Source organism: Echiichthys vipera (assembly GCF_963691815.1).
Source record: "Echiichthys vipera genome assembly, chromosome: 11".
In the NCBI taxonomy this organism is placed as follows: Eukaryota; Metazoa; Chordata; class Actinopteri; order Perciformes; family Trachinidae; genus Echiichthys; species Echiichthys vipera.
The window spans coordinates 3,113,689-3,130,987 of record NC_139836.1 but is presented as its reverse complement, the minus strand read 5'-3'; the positions used below and the strand labels follow the sequence as shown (position 1 = coordinate 3,130,987).

At 43.2% G+C, this 17,299-nt stretch overlaps 1 protein-coding gene across 1 annotated transcript in view; it reads left to right on the top strand.

The window, feature by feature from the left end:
* Positions 1-2,801: 2,801 nt before the first annotated feature.
* The window catches only part of kif20ba (kinesin family member 20Ba), a gene marked incomplete at its 5' end in the record, with an annotated part of 49,124 nt that continues 34,626 nt past the window's right edge, over positions 2,802-17,299 (top strand). Inside the window, 20 exons of the mRNA XM_083923185.1 lie at positions 2,802-2,906; positions 3,130-3,219; positions 3,601-3,723; positions 4,650-4,788; positions 5,109-5,293; positions 6,344-6,398; positions 6,536-6,742; positions 7,099-7,210; positions 7,415-7,486; positions 7,695-7,841; positions 8,130-8,292; positions 8,432-8,584; positions 8,730-8,837; positions 9,639-9,778; positions 9,870-9,990; positions 10,740-10,905; positions 12,156-12,265; positions 12,944-13,369; positions 14,316-15,469; positions 16,356-16,494. Of these exons, the coding sequence (XP_083779311.1) occupies positions 2,802-2,906; positions 3,130-3,219; positions 3,601-3,723; positions 4,650-4,788; positions 5,109-5,293; positions 6,344-6,398; positions 6,536-6,742; positions 7,099-7,210; positions 7,415-7,486; positions 7,695-7,841; positions 8,130-8,292; positions 8,432-8,584; positions 8,730-8,837; positions 9,639-9,778; positions 9,870-9,990; positions 10,740-10,905; positions 12,156-12,265; positions 12,944-13,369; positions 14,316-15,469; positions 16,356-16,494 (3,915 nt within the window). The remainder of the gene's footprint in view (positions 2,907-3,129; positions 3,220-3,600; positions 3,724-4,649; positions 4,789-5,108; positions 5,294-6,343; positions 6,399-6,535; positions 6,743-7,098; positions 7,211-7,414; positions 7,487-7,694; positions 7,842-8,129; positions 8,293-8,431; positions 8,585-8,729; positions 8,838-9,638; positions 9,779-9,869; positions 9,991-10,739; positions 10,906-12,155; positions 12,266-12,943; positions 13,370-14,315; positions 15,470-16,355; positions 16,495-17,299) is intronic.

Here is a 17,299-nt window from a genome sequence, read left to right as displayed (position 1 = left end):
CGTCTTAATATAAACGCCATTTATCATTATAAAATCTAGTTTCAGTTTATCGTTTCTACTGTCAGCCCAATCACCCTCAGTGATCAGACATTTGTTTGTAGTTTTAGTCCAGACCACCTTCAGAGCTTTTACTGGAGCTCAATTTAAGCACCTTATCAAAGGTCACCTCAGTGATACAAAAAAGTGTCGCACACACACATGCACACACACACACACACACACACACACACACACACGCACACACACACACACGAGAGTGAAGAAGCTGAAAAGTCCGAGTTGGTTCAGAGGATGTTTGACAAGTTTTTCTGTGTCTCTACATCAGATTTATTTTTTATTGTTAAAGATGTATATGAACATGTTGCCTTGTATTTATTGATGGATTGAATAAAACTGATTTTGAATTCATGCTTTCATTTCATTTGTTGAGAGAGAGAGAGAGAGAGAGAGAGAGAGAGAGAGAGAGAGAGAGAGAGAGAGAGAGAGAGAGAGAGAGAGAGAGAGAGAGAGAGAGAGAGAGAGCCCTGGTGTGATGTGCAGAAGAGATTATCTGAGGTCTTAAAGGTCTTGTACCAGCATCGTTTTTCAATTGTTTCCTGTGAGGAGAGAGGAAAGGCAAATAGATATCATCATTTCCATGGGGCTTTATCAGTGATGAAGACCAAAATACCTCTAGGTGCAGTTGGATAAACCTACAACAATGTACAACAGAGCTATGAAACCTGACCGTCGCAGTAAGGAAAGAGAGTAACTGCTCAGTGGACAACGATGGCGACCGGGTCCAACTTTCACAAATGGCAGTGAATTAGTATTAGATGGCACTTGGAGCACAAAGGGTTCCAGTGACATCATCGGCCTTGTGAAAGGTTAAATACCTGGATCTCCACACCAGTTAGATGGACCAGTACCAGCCTGTTCCTGGTCCTGGTCCTGGTCCTGGTCCAGTCCCAGCCTGGTCAGATGCGTACATGAACTGATGAAGCCTCTTGGATGAGAGGTGATAGGTCTTACTAGACAAAGTCCAGTTGCTTTTGACTGAAATTGCTTTGAGGATACTTCCAAAAGGTTGAATTAGAGATTTCCAACCGAAAAAGGAATCCCTGAACGCAACACAAAGAGGACGCATGCGCAGTTTCAGATTGAACCCGATTGGTCCGTTTCAAACTGAGACCGCGGCTGTGTTGTTGTGTCTAACGGCTCCTGGCACCGACCAACACACAACATAATATTATTCTGCTTCACCTAATGTCCCAAACACACCTGCCAGGTGAGTCTTCCGTGGAGTAAGAGCTCAGTCGGAGCGGCACAGGTGAGTTATTTGGAAAAAAGTAAGCGGACATTTGAAATTAACGTTATTATTTGACAGGTGTGGCTGCTAACTGAACTTTCCCAGTTAGCTTGTTTGCTAGCTGGACTTTCCCAGTTAGCTTGTTTGCTAGCTGGACTTTCCCAGTTAGCTTGTTTGCTAGCTGGACTTTCCCAGTTAGCTTGTTTGCTAGCTGGACTTTCCCAGTTAGCTTGTTTGCTAGCTGGACTTTTCCAGTTAGCTTGTTTGCTAACTGGACTTTCCCAGTTAGCTTGTTTGCTAGCTGGACTTTCCCAGTTAGCTTGTTTGCTAGCTGGTCCAAGAAACATTTAGGGTTAGCGTATAAATTTTATCTTTTTATTTTATATGGAAACATTTAAACAGAAATACCGTAAAACAGTCAGTTTTGACATTCAACCTTCATTTTTTATTCAGAATAACTATTATGCATTTAAACCATTTCATTCAATTATGTCAAAGCACTTGTGCAACGTAAAGACTAATATTCCTCATGTATCACAAGGTTTGTTTTTGGAATAATATGTTTTTATGATTTTTTGCTAAACTTAAATCTATTATGCTTCCTTATCTTTTGACCTGGAGATGTCAAACTACTTGTGCAACATAAAGACTAATATTCCTCGTGTCACAAGGTTTGTTTTTAAAAAATATATTCTTAATGATTTTTTAAATTAATTTTTTAATGTTTTTTTGCTAAATTTAAATCTATTATGCTTCCTTGTCTTTTGACCTGGAGATGTCAAACCACTTGTGCAACATAAATACTAATATTCCTCCTGTATCACATGCATGTGCCATGTGCAGATAAAGCACAGGCTCCACATGTAGAATTTTTTATAATATTACGTTTTGTTGTGCATTACTGTAATATTTCTGGTCACCTGGTTTCAATCATCAGCTTACCTTAGACACAGCAGCAGTTGTGGCTGTTGACACAACATGAAGAAATCTGTGCAGCATCTCTGTCCGACTCCTTCAAATGATTTCTGAGACACTTTCATCTGAAGCTTTAACATAAAATTAACGCCAACCAAACATACCGCAACATACCAGCGAAACATGCAGCGTTTTTTTGGGGCCAAATCACTTCACCTTCTGCCTTTTTGGTGCTGTTTTGGTTTAGTCATGGGTCAATACAGCAAAATCATCCCCCTTACACACACACGCGCACACACACACACACAAGAAACACATACATATTACACACAGAAGTTGTTTGTTGTTTTTAAATGGAAAGTATCATTGTTCTTTCTTATCATTGTTGCTACCAAACATATTTTTTGGCAAATATTTCCCATCACTTTTATAATTTCCTGCATTTTGTGTTCTTAGTGGAGTATTTAAATAAGCCCTCTTTGGTTCTTTTCCTCGTCCTGCACAGTTTTATCATTTGTCATTTTTTGTAATTTCTCTGAATGTTTTTAACATGTGAAAAACAATAAAAAGTCCTCTGTCCTTGTCTTTTTACTTCAGGATGATGGAGTCATGCCTGAACACGGCAGACGGACAGGAACAGGTAGAGGTCAGCGATTTGAAGAGAGATCTCTCATCAGAATTCAGCACCTTACCGGACCCACAGGTACATCTGCGAACGACAGTGGTCCACAATTATGATAACGGGGTTCTTACTGGTGCTGGTTTAATCCTTGAAAACACTTGATTTTTAATGTGTTGTTTTAAAGGTATGAAAAGTGCTTGGATTTAGAAAATACTGCTTGAAATTAGGTTAGGTCAAGCTTAGGGCCTTTAGCCCAATACATACAGGCTGTTCTGTTGTTTTTAAACCCTGGTGTGTTTTGCAGCAGTCCAGCATCGAGAAGAGGGAACACCTTCAGGTCTACCTCCGCATCCGACCCTTCAGCTCCGCAGAGAGCTTTAATGGAGAGTCACAGGTAAACACAAATACTACATATGTAGGGCGTTGATCAGAAACTAGTATCACTGTGTGCTTCGTAGCTGCTCGGTTTCCTGGCTGTCAGAGCTTTGTTCATGGTGTTTACTCAGAAAAAGCTTCACGGCCCTCCCCAAGTTAGGTCTTCTGCTGTCAAAAGTAAAAAGAATTCCTTGATAACTGAGTTAATGCAGCGGCAGACAATTTAAATGAATGTTAACAAAACCAATTATTCTAAAGGAGTGATACATTCTTTTTGTCTTAAGCCTGTGAATGTTCTCATGGGTCCAGCTCATCGTTATCCCCAAAGCACTTTCAGTCAAAAGCAGCTGATCTTTTTGTCTTCCGTCTGCTTCCCTCCATTATCTTTTTTCTTTTACAGGACTGTGTTTCCATTGAGCCCCCTGACACAGTTCTGCTGAAGCCTCCCAGTTTGTCCCTCTCAGCGAGGCTGAGCACCGACAAATCACTTCCACAGACTGGACAGCGCTTCCAGTTCTCTCAGGTTGGTGTTTCCTCCCTCCGTCCATGTGTGTATTGATACGTACCTCCTCCAAGAAGGTCTCAGTTATGGTGCCGTTTGTCTGTCAGGACAGGAGCGGATTGTTTAACAGACGGTTTAGAAACTTTGCTGCAGGTGAGAACCATGGATGTAGTCTGAGCGAGTGGTCAAAAAATTAACCACGGGTCCCAGGATTTAGCCCACAGCAGTTAGAACGGTGGAGTCAACAAGATTAAAGTCCAGGGTCTATCATCCACGTTCAAAAGGGAGCTTCAGGCTCTGGCATGGCCTTGGAGGAGGTCCGTGCTCTCAAAGTACTGTAAATAAGGAATTTGTTTTTAGTCTATTGTGACTTGTATGTAGAGTTGCACTGATCCAGTTTTTTTTCCAATCTGATACCGATTCCTGGGCTGAGCGTATCCGCCGATACCTGATACCAATCCAGTACTACTAAAAATAAACATTTAGTCTTATTTAAAAAAAACAAAAGGTAACAAATTAAGTCAGATATAAATGTACTTAATGTTATTTATTAACAAATAACAAAGTGTACATTCACAGCGAATAGAAATACATAACACTACCATGTAAAGTAAGTTTAATATTAAACCCTAATCAGTGTTGCAAACATAGAATTGAAGTGACTAGATCGCTGTAACTGTGTTGCAGTGAATGATATTATTTTTTTTTTTAAATGACTTGATCTGCCTCATTCATCTGATATCTGATCCAGCTGATTAGTCGATATCAGAGCCGTTATCCGATCTGGGTAAGGGATCAGTGCATCTCTACCCGTCTGGACTACTTTTGGTCTACTTTCATTCATTTATGGACCTAAAACGGGGCAACAGATGTGTAAGTGTTTTTATTGTTTTTTTGTTTTTTTTAATAATCCATTTCTACTCACCCCCCCCCCCCCCCTTGAACAGGTGTATGGCTCGGAGACAACACAGAGAGAGCTCTTTCAAGGAACCGTCAAGGATTTGGTGAAAGATGTTCTCGAAGGGGAGAATTCTCTGGTTTTCACGTATGGAGTCACTAACGCTGGAAAGACCTTCACCTTCTTAGGTTTGTTCCCCTCTCTGATGCATTTAATGAGCATTAAATTACTAAACGTGACTGGTTTGGTGAAACTGTCTCTATATTCTGACATGGAGAGATAATCGGTGAAAGGTGTTCAATGTTTCTAGTCTTGAACAGTAGTTATTACATTTCAATCTAAGAAAGCCAACTAAAATATGAAGTTGTTGCATTTCTCTTGTTCCTCTGGTTCAGCTGTAGGACTTCATTTAAAAGACAAAAGTTACAGTGAGGCCCTACCACTTCTGGGGTGACACAGAAGGAGTTTAGTATTAGTACCTTTCACTAATATGCTGTTGTCACTCCAGGTCCAGACGCTGATGCTGGTATCCTGCCCAGGTCTCTCGATGTCATTTTCAGCAGCATTGATGAGCAGATTTTCACGGGGATGAGCCTCAAACCTCACCGCTGCCGAGAGTTCACGAGGCTCACCAGGGAGCAGCAGGCGGAGGAAGCGGCGTTCAAGAGAAACTTCCTCAAACAACTTAAAGAGGTAACCCACACGGCTGTACCAAATCAGATTGTTGACATTCATATTCCAAATCAACAGTGAGACAGAGAGACAGTGGGGAAAAACCACACGTAGAGCCAGCATATTTTCACATCCACCTCAGTAAATTAAGGGTTTAGGTGTTGAAAATACAGCCTGCACGGCCAGATCAATTTGCAAATGTGTATTAGTCTATTTCCAAGGGGCGTTCTCAACAATGCAGACCAATATGCTGTAAAAAGTATGCACTAAAATGTCTTCTGTATCTCAAACTATTTTAGAGAAATACAGAGAAATAAGCAAAATAGAAACATAACCCGTATTCATATTTAATCAGCGCTGCCTAGTTTCACAGTTTGATCTGAGTTTATGTGAGCTTGGTAAGTTGTGCTTCCAGTTAACTCCAGTGAACTCCACTCTCATCTCAAACCCGTCCCACATAAACAGTTAAACAGTTGTGATTGGTCCGTCGAGGTCCTGGTCAGCGTGAAATCTTTCTGAACAGGCGGGGGAGTCCAGATGTTTCTGCCAGAGCAAATGAACATGAGCTTGGAAGATTCGTCCGGCCCCTAGACACTTGAAAATGGACTTGCATCTTAAGAATACACTTTGAATTGAAGCTATGTACATAAAGCATGAATAGAATGGGATCCATTTTGCTGTCTGCAACATTAAGGAGTGCAGCTTTTCTGTCAGACGTATTTGAGACTGACGACTGAAAAATGCAGCTGAAGGGCCTCTAGCAACCTCCATATGTTGTATACCTCATGCCACATAAGTACCCCCACCCGCATGATTTATTAAACAGTGTATTTGATGCAAGGGCGACACGGTGGTGTGGTGGTTATCACTGTCGCCTCACAGCGAGAGGGTTCCTCTATGTCTCTATGTGCCCTGTGATAGACTGCCGTCCTGTCCAGGGTGGACCCCGCCTCATGCCCAATGTCAGCTGGTATCGGCTCCAGCCCCCCCGCGACCCCGACAGGGACAAGCGGATGAAGATGAATGAATGTATTTGATGCTTTTTTAGCATCTTTACTCTTTGTCTTTCAGAATGAGAAGAGCAATGCCAGCCTGTTGAACTCAACCAATAAGACTCTTCTTGAAGGCAAGATTTTGTTCTGTTATTGTGTGGGTGTGGACACCTACTGTAGCGCGAACTACACAAGCGGTTTTAATTACTACTGTTGCTGTATGTAACGAGAGTCTATAGACAATGATACTCAAGGTTTTTCTCTGATGCAGGCTCATCCATGCTGTGCACGACCGTAACGGCCGAGGACAGAATCAGCGTGGCAGTCGAAGAAAACACTAAGTTCTCTGTTTGGGTGTCTTTCTGTGAAATCTACAATGAGAACATTCACGACCTCCTGGAGGCGGTGCCCAGCGGCGCCTCGAGGAGGACTGCACTGCGTCTGTCACAGGACGTCAAAGGCAACTCCTTTGTGAAAGGTTCGAAGGGCTTGGCGTGGGCTGACACATGATTCAATACTTGATAGAAGTCTCAGGTTGTTTTTATGTATGTTGAATGATGCAGAAGGTTTAAGCTAATATGTTTTTCTTCTATTAATCTCACTAAATGTTTAATAATATAATGTTTAATGTTTTGTTTAGGTTTAAGCTAATACTTGAGTAAATTTTTTTTCTTCTGTTAATCTCACCAAATGTTAATTGAAGCACGTAAGTCTTGAAAGAAAGTGAAATGATTGATCTGTATTGCTTCCCTGGTTTAAAACGAGTGAAATAAGAAAATAACCATTTCCTGGATGTTCTCTAAGAAGATCCTGTTGTTGTGCATTTGTATTTAGATCTGCGCTGGGTTCAGGTAAACAGTGCAGAAGAGGCTTACAAGGTGATGAAGCTGGGCAAGAAGAACCAGAGCTTCTCCTCCACCCGACTCAACCACCTCTCCAGCAGAAGGTAAGGACAGCAGCCAACCGGCAGCACCTCCAGATTCATTCAGTTTTTTTCACACGGCAACTTAACACTGAGTGCAAACGTCATATAAGCATTGATTCCTACATCATCAGCTTTACCTGCAACAATAAGGAACCATTCTGTTTTGTGGAATTCAATGCTCAAAGATAGAGTACCTCAGTAATATTCTTGTGTCTCTCTCTGCAGTCACAGTATTTTCTCCATTCGTATACTGAGGATCGAAGATATTGGGACGCCCAGAGTCCACGCAGTCAGCGAGTGAGTGACCTTTTTAGTTTTAACTGGCATATTTAAACATGGCTTTAGGTGTGTGAGGTTGTGACTCAAGGCAACATTAAGAAAGGCGTGCATGTGTATATCTTGTAGAAGTTTAAGTACAGCATGAAGTGTTGAACATCAATATACAGCGTCTGCTTTTTGTGTGACAGTCATCATGTCCTTTATGTGGATCCGTGTTTGTCATCAGGTTGTGTCTGTGTGACCTCGCTGGCTCGGAGCGATGCGCCAAGACCCAGAATAAAGGAGAGCGCCTGAAAGAAGCCGGAAACATCAACACCTCACTGCTCATCCTGGGGAAATGCATCAACGCACTGCGACACAATCAGCAGGCCAAGTAAGACTTTTACCTCTCTGACATTCTCTGTCCGTCTTTTGCTGATTTTGACCAAACCAGAGCTAAAATTAGAACGAATATCGGACTTCATTCACCAAGCTTCAAGGTTTTTGCAGGCACAAACAGTTCAGCATGCACATACAGATAATAATGATAATAATATTGATAATAGATCACTTTTATATAGCGCTTTTCTCAGTCTTCAAAGATGCTTTACAGAAAACAATAGACTATCAAGCAGAAAGCAAGTTATGCATACAATGACAACTAAGCTGTTCCCTCCTGCAGGTTGCTGCAGCATGTTCCCTTCAGGGAAAGCAAGCTGACTCACTACCTGCAGGGCTTCTTCTGTGGTCGTGGTAAAGCCTGTATGATCGTCAACATCAACCAGTGTGCCTCCATGTACGATGAGACTCTCAACGTCCTCAAATTCTCCGCTGTGGCTCAGAAGGTGCATACACACTTTCATTTTCTCCTTCATGTGCTTTGCTCTTCAAGAGTGTTCTCTTTTTTGGGGGGGACAGTATTGACATGACACTGCAGTATCAATGGTTGTATTCTTACAGTTATTTCTTTTTATCTGTGTCCAGGTTGTTGTTCTGACGACCAGGCCTCCTCCCATCATGCCCCACATGTCGGCCAGCGAGGTCGCCTTCATCATGAACAACGCTGAGAGGAAGGCTCAGCGAGGCAGCAGGAGGAGCTCCCTGATTGGCTGGGATAGTAGCCTGGAGGATGTACAGGTGAGGTGTAGGCAGGGTGGCATCATGTGCCTCTCTTGCTTTATTTCTTTTAATAATATATAGAAATATATAGAATATTTGACAGCTGCAGTTTGAAGAATCACTTGATATAGTTAGTCAACATGATGTTCATTTATTTGTCCAGGAGGACGAGGATGATGAGTATGAGGAAGAAAGGAGCCTGATGGAGGACACAGTGGATCAGACGTGCAATGAAGAAGAAGAAGACGATGAAAGTAATAGGACAAACCAGGTAAGTCCCACGCCGTCTCAATTTCACAAAGTCCTTTTCACAAAATGGGGCCACAAGTAACGATTCTTTTTATCGCCGATTCAACTGTGATAACTTTCTCAATTAGATGTTTTAAAATGGTGAAAAATGTGAATCCGTGTTTCACAAAGTCCAAAATAACATCTGCACATGTCTTAAAGATATTCAGTTTACTGTCACAGAGGAGGAGATAAACCAGACAATGTTCACATTTAAGAAGCTGGAATCAGACATTTCTAACACTTTTAACATGTAGTAATTACATTCATCTTCATTCAGGAGTTTTGGAAAATAGCTTTTATTAACTAAACTTTATTTAATACAGAATATGCTGAGTCATTTTCAGATTGTTTTAATTGACTAAACCTTACACACAAGGATTCTAACAACATTTCACATAAATGTCTGATAAAGTGATGACATTTTATATCCAAAAGGTCAACTTCACTGCGACATCATAAAGCTTTTGTCCATTATTCAGTCACAACTCGGGACCAGAAAGTTGGAGACTGAATTGGTGACATTAATCCTGAACCTGTGCTGTTTATGTTGATCTGTGCTGCTGCGTTGAAGAGTTGTGTGAAACATTCACATTTCACCCCCCAAAAATACACTTCTTGTTACTCCTATACATGTTTTACTACAGATAGATACATTTACCATCTTTTTCTTATTAAACAGGACATTTACTTAATACATTCAGTAACCTTATTTGTAAGAACAATTCATTTTTCATGTTCAAACTTTTTGTTATGTGTTGCTGTTTTTTCTCCCGTTCCTCAGAGGCAGGTGGCGCTGTTGGAACAGCTGCAGGTTCAGCTGGAGAAGGAGCGAGCGGAGAGCCTGCTCATGGAGGCACGAGTCCGAGAGGAAATCAGCAGAGAGTTCTCAGAGCTCTTCTCTGAGATGCAGAATGACTACAAGTGAGATGTGTTGTTGTTTATATATATATTAATGATGAGACAAGGAGCGTTTGTGTAATGTGAGTCATACAAATGTGTGTGTTTGTGTCAGTGACCGTCTGGCGAGGGAGAGAGAAATCTTGGAGGAGCGAGCAGAAAGGAGACTCGAGATCTTCAGGGACCTCATTGACAAAATGGCCCCTGCTGGACACAGTCAAGATGCACAAGCCATGGTAACACAATCTGTCATTTTCTGGGATCACACTCCAATGGGTTGTATGCTTTGTTTACTTACTGGTGAAGAAGAGTATCTCATCTCATCTTCAACCTCTTATCCGGGGTCGGGTCGCAGGGGCAGCAGCTCCAGCAGTGGACCCCAAACTTCCCTTTCCCGGGCCACATTAACCAGCTCTAACTGGGGGATCCTGAGGCGTTCCCAGGCCAGTGTGGAGATCTAATCTCTCCACCTGGTCCTGGGTCTTCCCCGAGGCCTTCCGGCTCAGCTCTCTTTTCGTCAGATATTTGATAACAAAAATGGAAATACAACAAGAATGAAAGTATGCAGAGACTGTATTTGATCTCATAACTTTGCATCTCAGTGACCTTGTGCTGCACTCACACTTCAGACAGCCAGTCCTCAGTAAGAGCTGCCTGTCTTTGACCTGCTTTTGCCTTCCAGCTTGCCACTTAAATAATAATGATTTATCTTGGAACGACTCACTGCAAGACCAAAGGGAATTGCATGGTTTCTCACATTTCGTACAAAATCAGATGAGTTATTTGACCTCTTTTTGCCATCTTGTATTAATTACCCATTCAGAAATGTGTATGTAGCTACTCAAGAATGTGGGTTAAGTATCTTGTACCAGGATGCTCTAACAGTTGTGGTTCAACCGCTCCAGGGCACCAAATCTGGATGTTGCAATTGCAGCACTCACTAATACCCCTGACTGATTTCTCTGATGTTTCCTTCCTCCTGCAGGACACCTCCCTGGACCCATACTCCTCTGAATTGGCAGACATAAAGAAGGCCGCTGAGGTTGCTCATAAATGTCTGGGTTCACAAGGCGGAGGAGATGCTGTGGAGGAACTGGAGAGGAAGGTGTTGGAAATGAATGAACACCAGCATATGGCTCTCAAACATAATGGTAAAAACACATTTATCACTGTCTTAAAGGCAGATGGAGCAGGAAACACAAACTGAGCTGTGTTGCTGCTATCACTCCTGTAGTATGCCGGATCTGGAATGAGTGATGCGTAGACAAATGTAAATATTCATAATATTCATGGACTTCATGGCTTCCGTGGGTGTTTTCTGTCAGTCACGGCGCACATTTTAGGATCTTTTCCTCGTTAGAAAGCAGTTTGAAGGCCAACTGTTCACAGTGTGATCAGTGGACGACACAGTGATACGGAGACTGCTCCTGTAAAGAAAGAAATACATTTGAAAACTTCAACAGAAGCGATTTTGAGCTATTTTCACCTCATAGATCTGAAAACCTCATCAAATCAAATCAGAACTATTTGCACGGACTGGTACCAGTGATGGTATGGGGGATTTTTTTGTTTGTGCAAAATATATCCACAGAGAGAAAGAGAGACCTGTCGCTGTCAAAGACGACACCTGTTTTATAGAAGTGTCATGTTTTTATAATAGAAATGTTGCAAAATGTATTTTAAGGGCACACTCACACTGTCCATCCGTACCGTGCCCAAGCACATTTCACGGCTAAAGTCTAGTTCCTTTGACCAGTGTGAGTGCAACCGTACTGTGCCTAGATGAGTCACGCTTGCCGGCCACAGCCCGTTTGGGAGAGGTCGGGCACGTTTGCACATGTACGAGCACGAGCGTGCGCATGTGTACAAGCGCACGTGTACGAGCGTGAGCACGAGGCCTACGGCGGTTCTGAGGTCATTTCCTGTGCGCCTGTTGGGACAGAGAAAAAAGAAGGAGGGACCATGCGCAGACATTTAAAACAATGGCGGTGAAAGGTTCACGTTGGTGTGATGCGGAGGTGGAGTGTTTACTGCAGATTTGGTCGATGAAAAGATTCAAAAACAGTCGACAAGACGCACAAAAACTCAGAGGTCTTTGGAAAGATTTGGAAACAAAGCCACGCATCGCCATGACGTCATCAATGCATGTGATGTGTTACGGCGTGATGACGTATAGGCAGCAAGAAGCATTCTCCGAGGCCCAGGTAGTGTGAGTACAAACGGGCCTGGAGGGGGGGACAAGTACCCTAAAGCACGGGGCACGGGACGGACGGACAGTGTGAGTGTACCCTAAAAGTGGTAAATGCCAACAATGTCTTTCTTCCAAGATTGACAGTTGGATACCATCATGTCACCTCTGGCCTACTTTCCACATCCGTTTTTTTTTTTTGTTATTTCCTAGGTGAAGCCAGTGGAGAAGAGGATGAGGAGAAAAGAAAGCTTGTGTCTCAGCTCCAGGAGATGTCGTCAGAGATTGCTCGACTGAAGAAACATGAGCGAGAGCGGCTGCAGGTAAGAGCTCATAACCAGGAGGTGGTGCTGAATGCCCTGTACATGTAAGAGAAGCAGCAATGCAGCTTGGCAACCTGGCCCATTTGTTAGTTAACTTTATCCGCTGTCTTTCAATATTAGGTTTGTGGTTTGTTTTATCTGGACAAAGATGAATTAATTTCCAAAAGATCCCCCTCCTATGCCGCCATAGGCCTGAGATGTCGACCACTGAGCATCTACACAAAATCACTTTTAGGTTAATGCATTTTCCAGTGGTACACTTGACAGCAGGAGGATACAATGCTTCCCTTTCACTTTGTGCACTCGTATTTTTATAGGTTCATGGGGTTTAACGATGACTTGTTCCCAAGCTTGTCTCTCTCGCCCCCAGGCTGTCGCTGACCTACATAATATTAGCCTGAAAAAAGACAGGGAAGCTAAATGCACAGGATTTGGCTCAGTCACCAGGAAATTCTGATATACCACAGAAAATTGTACAGATTATTGTAGGGTTACTTCACAGTTAAAGGGTTAAAACACATTACAACCCTATTGTGAGTAGCCCTTTATGTAGTAATTTGCTTTAATCTACAGTAAGACGTGCTAATCTGTTTTCAGTGACACTCCTCTCCACCCTGGTTAAATGTCAGGGCTGTCAAACCCTTTAAATAAGAACTAATCATTTCTCCTGTCAACCAGGAGGCGTTGGTTGCCCTTGAGGTGGAGAAGAGAGGCAGAGAAGACAACCTTGCTGCTTTGGAGTACCAGACTATGGGAAGAGAGGAGGCACTGGCATCCTTAGAGGAGGAGAGAAAAGCAAGGGAGGAGGCCCTTGCCGCGCTCGGGGAGCTGAAACGAAGCAAAGAGGAGGCGCTAGCATCCCTAAAAGAAGCGAGAGAAGGCAACGAGAAAGCCATGGCAGCCTTTGAAGAAGAAAAGAAAGCCAAGGAGGACGCCATTGATCAGGAGAGGCGTGACAAAGAGGAGGCTCAGTCTGTTCTGGAGGTGGAGAGGAAGGAGATCAGCAGGCTGGCTGAGGAGAGAGAAAGGAGGCAACAGGAGAGTGATGCGCTTCGACAAGAAGTCAGAGACCTGACTGCCAGACTAGAAGCCACAGAGTGCCAGGTAGGCCTCAGTATGATTGTTGAAATGTGATGGGTCCAATCCTACTTATCTCAATTACCTGCATACAGTTTGAGTCAAGAACATGTACGTTGAGGTCTGACTTTGAGTTCCTGTTTCCTTTTACATAGACTGTATATAAAGTTCAGGGGTGCATGAAGTCAAAAAAATGCTCCTCATCTAAAAAAAATACCCAGATAATAACTTCTTCACTGTGTGGCCCGTAGAGCAGGTGAATAAGTCACTTCCCCCTGGTTGAACCGACTACTACGGTTTAGTGCTCCGCTAACTTAACTTGAATGGTGATTGAATGATTTAATCGCGCAGCTCCGCCTTGACTTGTGAAATGTTATCGGACCAAATTATTCACATTATGTCATTTCACAGAAGTTGCGATTCTCGTTCCCCATGTAAGTCAATGGGAAAAGGTCGTTCTGGACCCCATGGCCCAGTATTTGCAATTCCACCGTTTGACCACTTGCTTCAAAGCCTGGCGCACTTCCTGGGGAAGTAGGGAATGGGCGGTGGAGTCCCGTCATTGAAGTCCTGACCGTACAGCCGCCCAACGAATCGCAAGTTGATCACAGCTGTCAATCGTTATGTTTCATCCCATTTTAATAGCATCAAATAACTTATAAATTTACACTTGGACAAACATCACCATGATTAAGAACTCCATCTTTGGGGGAAAATTATTTAATATGCACTTTGACTTTTCAGTTAGGCCCATGAACTTTATCGCGGCCAATTGCGGCAATCAAGCTGTTTTAGCTTCACTTTCGGGGAGCTGTCAAGTCTTCCATCTTTATATACAGTCCATGTTATGACCTGAAATATGATTTTGAGTTTTGTTGTTTAGCATGTGTCTTGGAAAAATGGTCTTTTTTTTATCAATTCATCTTCGTGCTAAATGACTAAAAGAAAGTGATCTCTGTTAAAATGACCACAGGTCACCAGCAAGACTGAGAGAGCTGAAGTGTCCGTCCAACTTCAAACTGCTGTGGCACAATTGGACGAACACTCCAAAGAGATCCAAGAGAAAACTTCCCAGATCCACACCCTGACGCAGGAAGTTCACAGACTGAAACAGGAACTGCAGACTTCAGCAGCATCATCTGATGGTGTCAACGACCAGCTGAAAGAGGAAGTGTCAGAGCTTAGGAAGAAGGTGGCTGAGGAAAAGGAGAAAAATGTGAGTGAGCACAGACAGATGCTGGAGCTGGAACAAGCAAAACAACAGATCTCTGACCAGCAGGTGGAACAGTTTACTGAGAAGTGGGATCAACTAGAAGCAGCTTTAAATCAGCAAGTTGAAACGCTGAGAAAGAAGCTTCAGGAGCAAGAAGAAATGTCGCAGCAACAACTCGATGACCTCAGGTCCAAGCTCGAATGCCAGCGACATGCTTCCGAGGAAGAAGTAAAACAGCTGAGAGCAAAACATGAGGAACAAACACAGGCCTGGGAAAAAAAGGTAGAGGAGCTCAATGAGAAGCTAGGAGAACACACAGTGATATCCCAACAGCAGTTGGAGGAGGTCAAACATAAAAAAGAGGCAATTTCCAAAAAACTTATCGCTCTCAAGCAGAAGCTCAGCGAGCAAGAGCGAACTGAAGAAAGGGTCAAGGCTGAACTAGAAGAAGCCATAATTCAAGGTTCACAGAGTGGCTGTATCCATCCTACAGTAGATCATCTGAAGAGGTTGAGCTCTAATGTCCAGTGGGAGGTTGCATCCCTTAGGTCTGAGGTTTCCAACATGGAAGAGACTGCCAGCAAAACTGAAGCTCTGCTAGCCTCTTTAGAAATGGAGGTAATTCTAAAAGAAAAGGACAAACAGATGGAGGAGAAGCTAGCAGAGGTGGCAAAAGTGTCTGCAGAGAGAGACGCGGAGCTGCAGAAAATGCTGCTGGAAAAGGAGACGCAGGTGACATCTCTGCAGAAGAGCCTGCAAAACGCACAGGAGCAGCGGGAAAACGAGGAGAGCCAGGCGGTGCAGGAGGCCCGGCGCAGGGAGGTGGAGAGGCGCAGGGAGCTGCTGGCTGTGGCGCATGAGGCCATCGCTCAGAAGGACGCAGAGCTGGAGAAGAAAGCCGAGGAGATCAACAGGTAACCGGTCCTTTCTTTTGCATATCAAGGCAAGAAATTACATCCAAAATAGCATTTTACTGGAAAAAAATACTAAAAATGTTCTGAAAGACACAGAAGAGCTCTTCACACACACTGAGCCCAAGGTTATTGCTGTCAGCCCTGACATCAATGAACTACTGCTCCTTCTTTAGCAAGTCTTGTGGCAATGCCAGCTTTTAAGGATGCTAAATGATATGCTTAATAGCTTAATTGTAATACCATTAAAATTAACTCAAGGTTCAGAGATAGAGCGGGTCGTCCTCCAATCGAGAGATCGGTGGTGCGATCCCCGGCTCCTCTGGTCCGCATTTCAAAGTGTCCTTGGGCAAGACACTGAACCCAGAATTGCTCCCTGTGCTGAGCATGGGTGTGTGAATGTCTGTGTGAATGTGACAAACACTGTGAAAGCACCTTGAGTAGTGAGAAGACTAGAAAGGCGCTATATAAGTACAAGTCCATTTAGCATTTACCAAGTCACACTCAAATCAGTTGAACTGTCATATAGTCTTCTCTCTAAATAGTATGTGTTCTGGTTATCCTGGAGTTGTTTGTTACCCTCCCCTGTCTGAGATTAGTCTCCCCTGAGCTGCAGAGAAAACTATTACACGGTGAGAAGCAGTCTCTGTATTACCTCGTCATGTGGTTCTGCAGTATATTATTCTGTCATAGCAAAATACACTTTCTCTGCATTACCTTGTGGCTCATCTCTCCACAAGTCCCCATGGTGTCCAGGGAGAGTTGCATTGATCCGTCGTTCCACCCCTCGTTTCAAAAACTGCATTAAAGAGTGTGAAAAGCAATTGTGTTCTGGACAACAACGTAGGAACTGGTTGCAGTTCATTGTTATCTTGTCTCCCTCTCCCAGACTAAAAGAAAACGCCAAGCAGGACTCAGACAAAGTCAAGAACCTCGGCCTCGACCTTCAGAGAAAAGAGGACGACACTTCGGACCTCAGAGAGAAACTAGCCGACTATAAGAAGCAGATCCAGCAGGTCCAGAAGGAGGTACACTAAATATGATGCATATATTTTTATCCTTCTCTGCTCTTTCTTGCATATGTGTTAAGACAAAGTCACTCAATTGGTGATGACAGTGAGCATTTTACTACATTTACGAGATAATGTCATCCTTCAGAAGCGTGTCTTAACCGTTTACCAGATGGCAGTGGCTCAGTTGGTTTCCAGGGTGTGTGATGTCCCTGAGTATGCTGCTGGCTCTCGTCCCCAGTCTGATGACACATATGGTGTCGAGGTTATGGAGTTCAAGCCCGATAATACACAGGTCCTAGGCAGGTCCTTGTGCTCAGGAGCTGTGCAGCCGGCATACCACCCAGTTATGCTGGTCTTTATGACATTGGTGTGGTGGTAGACTGGATTAGGTTTGGTTTACCAAATACTAAATATTAAGGCCTCATTTTTGTTTTTCATCATGTTGCTATTGCCAGTTTCACTCTGCAGTTTTGCATTTTAATATGTACATGAATGAAACAATCAGTTTGATTATTTTTGGTAGATTAACTGGACTGAACGGTCCAAAGCGTGGCGTTATAACATTCCCGCCACAGGCAGGCTTAGCAGATTTTTCTTTGACTCTGAAAAACAAAATAAATAAAGAAAGCTTTAAATATTATCTAATTTCCTCTGCGCTGTGTTCACACTCGATAAGAAAACAGTTGCATTAATGCTGAAAACCTGCGCGGGTCGACTTTTTCTACATCGCAAACAGGAATCAATAAGGGGAGCAGTAAAGCAGCGATCCGATGAGCAGAATCCATACTGACATCTGTTTCAATAAAAGCTTATCACTTCC